Source organism: Callionymus lyra, chromosome 3 (genome assembly GCF_982586985.1).
Source record: "Callionymus lyra chromosome 3, fCalLyr1.hap1.1, whole genome shotgun sequence".
Lineage (NCBI taxonomy): Eukaryota > Metazoa > Chordata > Actinopteri > Syngnathiformes > Callionymidae > Callionymus > Callionymus lyra.
The window spans coordinates 18,781,770-18,787,814 of record NC_141820.1 but is presented as its reverse complement, the minus strand read 5'-3'; the positions used below and the strand labels follow the sequence as shown (position 1 = coordinate 18,787,814).

The following is a 6,045-nucleotide window of genomic DNA, read 5'->3' as shown; positions in this document are numbered from 1 at the left end:
GTTCTCTGGGTAATTTGTAAAGAATCTTCAATCAAGTTCTGCTTGTTTGCCCAGTCTGTGGGTGTGGACCGTGTCACCACCTTAAGGCGTGGTTTAGAAGTGGTGGATAGTTCTCTGTTGTATGAAGGACGATAAATGACTTATGCATACAGTAAATAAATGTATACATTAATGTTTGGATGAATATAAATATGTCAAAATAAATAAATGACTTATGATTTAATTTTTGTCAAAGAATGGAGCTATTTTACGTATAATTAAGAATTTTGTCATTTATACATTTTGACATTTATACATAAGTCATTTATCGTCCTTCTTACTGGCGGTTCTACTTCTTGGTGGTACACTATGATGGACGATAAATGACTTATGTGTAAATAAATGTATAAATAAATGTTTAAATATGTAACAAAATGTATAAATACATAACAAAATGTAATTCTGTGTCACGATCTCCTGTGGAGAATTCTTCCTACTTTGTTTATCATTCAAATGTTCTTCGGTGGAAGTTCCTGTCCCCCCCCCTTAACAGATGTGTCCCTGCCCGTTCTTTTGATCCACGACCCAAGGTGTGAAAAGGCAAAAAAACACGTTTGAATAACTGTTGTCATGACTCTACGTCTGTTCCAAGCTTGCCTTGAGAACAGTGGGTCAGTCTGGAGTGAAATTTTGATTGTGAATGTGTCAAACGTTTAAGCTCTTAGATGAAGCTAGTAATTTATACTTTATATTTGGATTATCTTTTAGCATTAATTTAAGTATGGCGTATACGTATAGTGTATAATAATTTTTAATCTAACAGTTTCAAGACAAGCTTGAAACAGAATTAGAGATACGACACCGGTTATTTAAAACATCTGTTTTGTCTGCACTTTCACACCTTGGGTCGTGGATCAAAGAACGAAGTGGGACACATCCGGGAGGGGGGGGTGTAAGACGGAGGCCCCCACCCGAGAACATTTGAATGATAGATTGCAAGAGGGCAAGTTAGGATGTCTTCTCTGCAGGTGATCGGGACACAAGGAACTTGAAAGAACCTATTTGGCCGGAAAGGGAAGACCTCCCGGCCCGGAAATTTGCCTTAAATATCGCAATGTTTCTATAGTTCGGGACCTTTACTGCCCGAGGTTATTGACCTGTACAGTCGCCGGGAGAAACTGTCCGATCGATCATAAAAGCTTGTATTTTTTTTGACTTGAAGGGGCGAATAAGCGACCCATGACACACTCTCAATTGACCATCCTTCTCCACGATGCGAAGCATAAGAACCGGTTATGGAACGACGGAACAGACTCCTGTTTTGAACGTTTTACTTGTATTTCTTTTACTTGGAAGTGGTAAATAAACGACAGGAACATACTCTGGATTGTTCATCTTTCTCCACAAAGAAGGATAAGTTATATGTTAATTTTCATTACAAAACTGTCAAAAGATAGTGAAAATACACAGTTAAATCACACTCAATATGCACAGTAACATGAATCAAATATTCTTAGTAAGACAGATGTAGTAGATTCCTTTTCATTCCCAGTAAAACGGGAATGAAAAGGAAATTTAGCTGATTCTTTGAGGGCAAATGTAGGACAAGAGGACATCGATCATATTCTTGATGATTGGAGGTTTGGGATGAATATCATGAGGAAGAGAGTGAGCCAAAACCATCTCCCAGGCATCCACCAAGTGCACGTTAACATCTTTGAACACCGCTCTGAGGATCTTGTCTCGCTCATATGAGTAAAAGTCGCTGTTAGTCCATGCAACAGCTCGTGTTAAATGTCTGAGGGTGGCTGTCCGAATAATAACCAGAGTCTCTGGAGCTCTATTCTGGAGTCGGATCACAGCGCTACGGATGCTCTGGAGTCTTCGGATGTAGATTTCATTGGGAAATGTGCTGAAGTGAGCCCACACACCAAAAATCACAACAGTGGTTGATCCTCCAATCAGGTTGTCCAGTTCGTTGGCGACATAGCGAAACTCAGCAACAGGGAGTGGGGTGAAGCGCAGAGGAGGGCCATGAACCCGAAACCTCAGTATAATTCTTTTCCTGTAATCAACCTTCATAAAAGGGCCGACTTTTGCCAAACTGTTAAAGTTAGCAGACACAAGGTCTACAAAAAAAAGAGATGATAAAGTGATTGATAATGTTATGTTCGCCAACACAAAGACATACATACATTATTGAGAAATGGTATCGTGATCTTTACCTGGCAAACTTCTTTCCATGAATTCAAACCATTGCCTGATAGTGGAGTCTCCGTAGAAGTACAGCATTTTGTTCTTCAGACATTCACCGATGGATGTGGAAGACTTGAAATGCTGAATTGGGGCGCCGGTCAATGTTTGCCACACACCCTTGAAGTAGTAACCAGGCTTGCTAAACTCTTGACTGCTATTCACTCCTTTTTTGACAAAGAGAGAAAGTAAAATACTCAGACACAATAATATAAAAGTGGTTTCTTCTCAAATAATGTACATTTTCAAGACATGTAAAAGTGTCACCTTTCATTTTTGGTAAGACATCCACACTTGCTATTCCAGAGGGAGGAATAGGAACTTTCATGTTGATTTTACTGTGAAGGAAAAGGCAGTTAGGAAATAAAAAAACATAACCGGCCAAACTACGTTGCAAAGAAATCAGTGGTAAAAAAAAAAAAAGAAATGTGCGTTCTATAACTATATATTGCAGCTGTCAAATATTTAACAAAAAGGTCAAATTATTAAATTGATAATTGTTTTTTCTTTTGGTAGTCACACCTCAATTACAGTAACATGAGAAAATATTTAATTCAAAGTGATAGTTCACCCAAAATTCCAACTTCAAACTTATTTTCTACACATAATGTGGACTAAGGGTTGGATTCATTTCAGTGTAATTTGTTCCTTGTAAGAGTTATAATAAGTGAAAATTCTTCTCCTGTTGATGCTTCAATATAAGATTGACGTTATAGATGAGCAATATGAAGGTTACTGGATGTTTTTTGTCAATAACTCGCCGGATTTCTCTTTGTAACTGTAGTTACTGTAGTTCACCCAACCCTTTAAAATTGTAAACCTGGTTTCCCTTTGTTGAGAGTTTCATTATTATTTTGTGAACAATTGTTTGAGGGGATATAAATGTGTATAATCTTCATTGACAAACTTAATCACGTTTATACTTTTCACATGTCAATACAATTAGAAAGCAACATTCAAGTACATCCGATTAACTTTGCCTTACATTTGATAAAGAAACTGGTCATCAGTAGTCATGGCATGAAATTAAATTCACGATTACTCAAAGCAAAAACATGTATTTAGATTCATTTTCATTTATTTAGCTTCGTAAGAAAACACTTATTTGTTATTCCACGTCAATAAACAGCCGAGTCGTGCATGCTACGCTCATTCAATAGGTTCCTGCATAATATTAATTGTAAATATCCCCATTTGTGATGTTATCTTGGGATTGTTGTTTTTTTGTTATGCCTTTGATCCTGATTTACTTCAGTCATAAATGTATGTTTCTTCTTCTTCCATTTTCTATCCTCTCTCAAGAAAAGCCTTTCTTTTTGCTCTTTTTTAAAACCGATGTGAAGCTTCGTAGGAAAGCCCTGAGCTAAAGTAAGGTCATCACATGTATTTAACAACATAACTCTCTCACTGAGTGGATGTTTTCATAGCTGCTGGTGTGGGAAAGGAATGTGAGAGTACTTTTAAGTAAGTAATTAGTATTGATAGAGCGCTTTTCTAGACCAGGGTCACAAAGCGATTAAACAATCAAAAAATACCCAATAAAATAAAATAGATGTGCCACGATCTTTGCAGGATCGAACGCTAACCCAGACCATGAGCGATGATAACTCACTTAGGATCTTGTTTGGTCTAAACCTTTGGAGCAAGATAATTAACGACTTGTAACACTGCAATGATATAACAGCGACCTAACAGCTACTGAAATAATTCAGACAGGCACTCAAGACTCTGTGTTGTTCTTTTTTCACTTGCAAGGAAAACATGTGCCTTTAAACCAGATCTGATTTATATTATTTGTTCTAGTGAAAGCATAAAGTCATATTCCTAACCTGACACTTACCTTTGAAAAAGACTAGAATAAGGCCCAAAGTTCACCCTGAAGTTTGTCCTGGAGTGGGTCACTCTGCTGTCACAGTCCAGCTTCTTCGGCTTGTAGCAGAACCACGGTTCTTTGGTCGTGATATCAGTAAAGTCACATATGGGTTCCTTCGTCGGACGCAGACAAACGTTGCAGACGGTTTTTTCAGTTTCTTTGCCCTTTTTGAACATGCTAACAAACTGTACTCTGTCAGGATGTTCTTTAGATAGTCTTCTCAGGAATGTGATCGCCTCGCTGGAATGAACTAGTGTAACCTGGGAAAGAGAAAATTATTGTTAGAACACATTGAACCTGTTTTACTTATTTTTTTCCAGCCTAACCGCAATGTCTGCTCTCCCAGTCCACAGTAAAGGAAACACAGCAGAGTAAGATCCGTTGAGATGATCCTCAACTTGTCCAGTCACACCAGCATGAAGAAGTGGGTTGTGCAGTCGGGCAACTATGAAATCTCCTCCAGTCTTTTTAGGATTTCCCTGGAAGTCTTTCATTTGAATCCTAACTTTAAGTTGATCACCGACGTGCCACTGCTGCTCCCCCTCTTTTGGTAAAATAATGAAGTAACTTCCCAGGGGATTGCTTGTTTTGATTAAACTAAAACGAGCTGTTACTGGTGGAGTTTCAGGCCAAGTGATGGATTCCAGAAGGAGGTGCTCTTCCAAAGCGTTTTCAGGTGAAATGGGCTCAAATCTGCAGAAATCCAGATTTTTGGGTGAATTTATTTGAACAGGTTCAACTACTTTGTTCTGGACCCTGATCGGCATTGGGTGCTTCTTCTGAACCTAGAGAAGAATGATAAAGAAACATTAAGTAAAAGTGAAATAATGTCAAAATGATCTTCTCTACAACAATAATATATCTGGATAAGTGCAACGCTGGATTAAATGTATTAGCGTCTATAGAATTAATTCACAACAAACTAATAATTAACCGATACTGTCCTCAATTAATAGTTTGTGCATGTTTTAATTGAGGGACAGGTTCCGGGACATTTGAGGGTTATTAATAGTGTGTAAGAGGCTTGACAAGGTGTGATGTCACATGAAACTGTGAATTTGTACTAAACAAAAGTTGATTCCTCACTGCTTAGCAGGTGATTTTGTTTTTATAAGCAGCAGGGATACTCATCAGAATCAGAATCAGAATCAGAAAACCTTTATTAGTCCCGCGAGGGGAAATTCGGTTTAACAACAGCAAGAGAAATAAAAACACCCAGAAATAAAAACGAGAAAGAAAATCTAAATGGAATAAAAGATAAATCTGCGCTATATAATATATACACAATAATATTTACATAATATACTCCATACTCGATGGGACAGTTTTTTCAGTGTAGAAAGGAGCTACATTCATATATATATCTATATATATAACCTGCACTGCTTTCTCTACAGCAGAGGTGTTCAACTAAATAAAGGGGTTAAAAATTTAAGCCACGTCAACTCATTTAATTAACAAAACATATGTTTTTGTTTCCCTTTAACAGAAAGAAGGAATGCTTCTCTGAAAGATCTCTGCTTGCTAGAATATGACCTCTGGAACAGCAACGTTTGACCATATTAATGAATATGGTCGAATTGATGTCCCGAAAATAATCTCACCTTGAAGTTAAAGTCCAAGTAATATGCCAGGAGAACTATGACTAAAATGACCAAAAAAACAGCAACGATGGAACATCTTTGAAAGCTGGATTTCCTCTCCATGATCAGACAAAAAGCTGAATGAAATTAAAAATATGTTTACTCATTCATCCAAACACATATTCAAACATTTTAAATGTATACATAATCAATGGTAAGTTGTCGCTTCTGAATGTACACATTATAAGGCACTAAAGAAATTGATGTAAATGAATGTAACTGTTTAAAATTAACTCATTTAAAGATGCTTCTTTCTGACAAATTAACCAGTATACATACATACCAATATACTCTCGG

General features: G+C 37.2%; 1 protein-coding gene across 1 annotated transcript; it reads right to left on the bottom strand.

Moving 5' to 3' along the window:
- Positions 1–1,554: 1,554 nt before the first annotated feature.
- On the bottom strand, positions 1,555–6,045 carry LOC148083689 (NXPE family member 3-like). The gene is made up of 7 exons (XM_087785788.1): positions 6,032–6,045; positions 5,710–5,825; positions 4,432–4,890; positions 4,073–4,365; positions 2,500–2,570; positions 2,205–2,399; positions 1,555–2,108 (listed from the first exon to the last, which is right to left on the bottom strand). The coding sequence occupies exons 2-7, from the start codon at positions 5,809–5,811 to the stop codon at positions 1,555–1,557; spliced, it is 1,674 nt and encodes a 557-aa protein (XP_087641914.1). The 5' UTR covers positions 5,812–5,825; positions 6,032–6,045.

Bases quoted from the DNA above. Each gene is read 5' to 3' on its own strand.
- LOC148083689 (XM_087785788.1), bottom strand. From the start codon at position 5,811: ATGGAGAGGAAATCCAGCTTTCAAAGATGTTCCATCGTTGCTGTTTTT. The intron at 4,366-4,431 runs GTTAGGCTGGAA...TCTCTTTCCCAG, and splicing joins CTGGGAGAGCAGACATTGCG to GTTACACTAGTTCATTCCAG. The intron at 2,571-4,072 runs GTAAGTGTCAGG...TTTCCTTCACAG, and splicing joins TATTCTAGTCTTTTTCAAAG to TAAAATCAACATGAAAGTTC.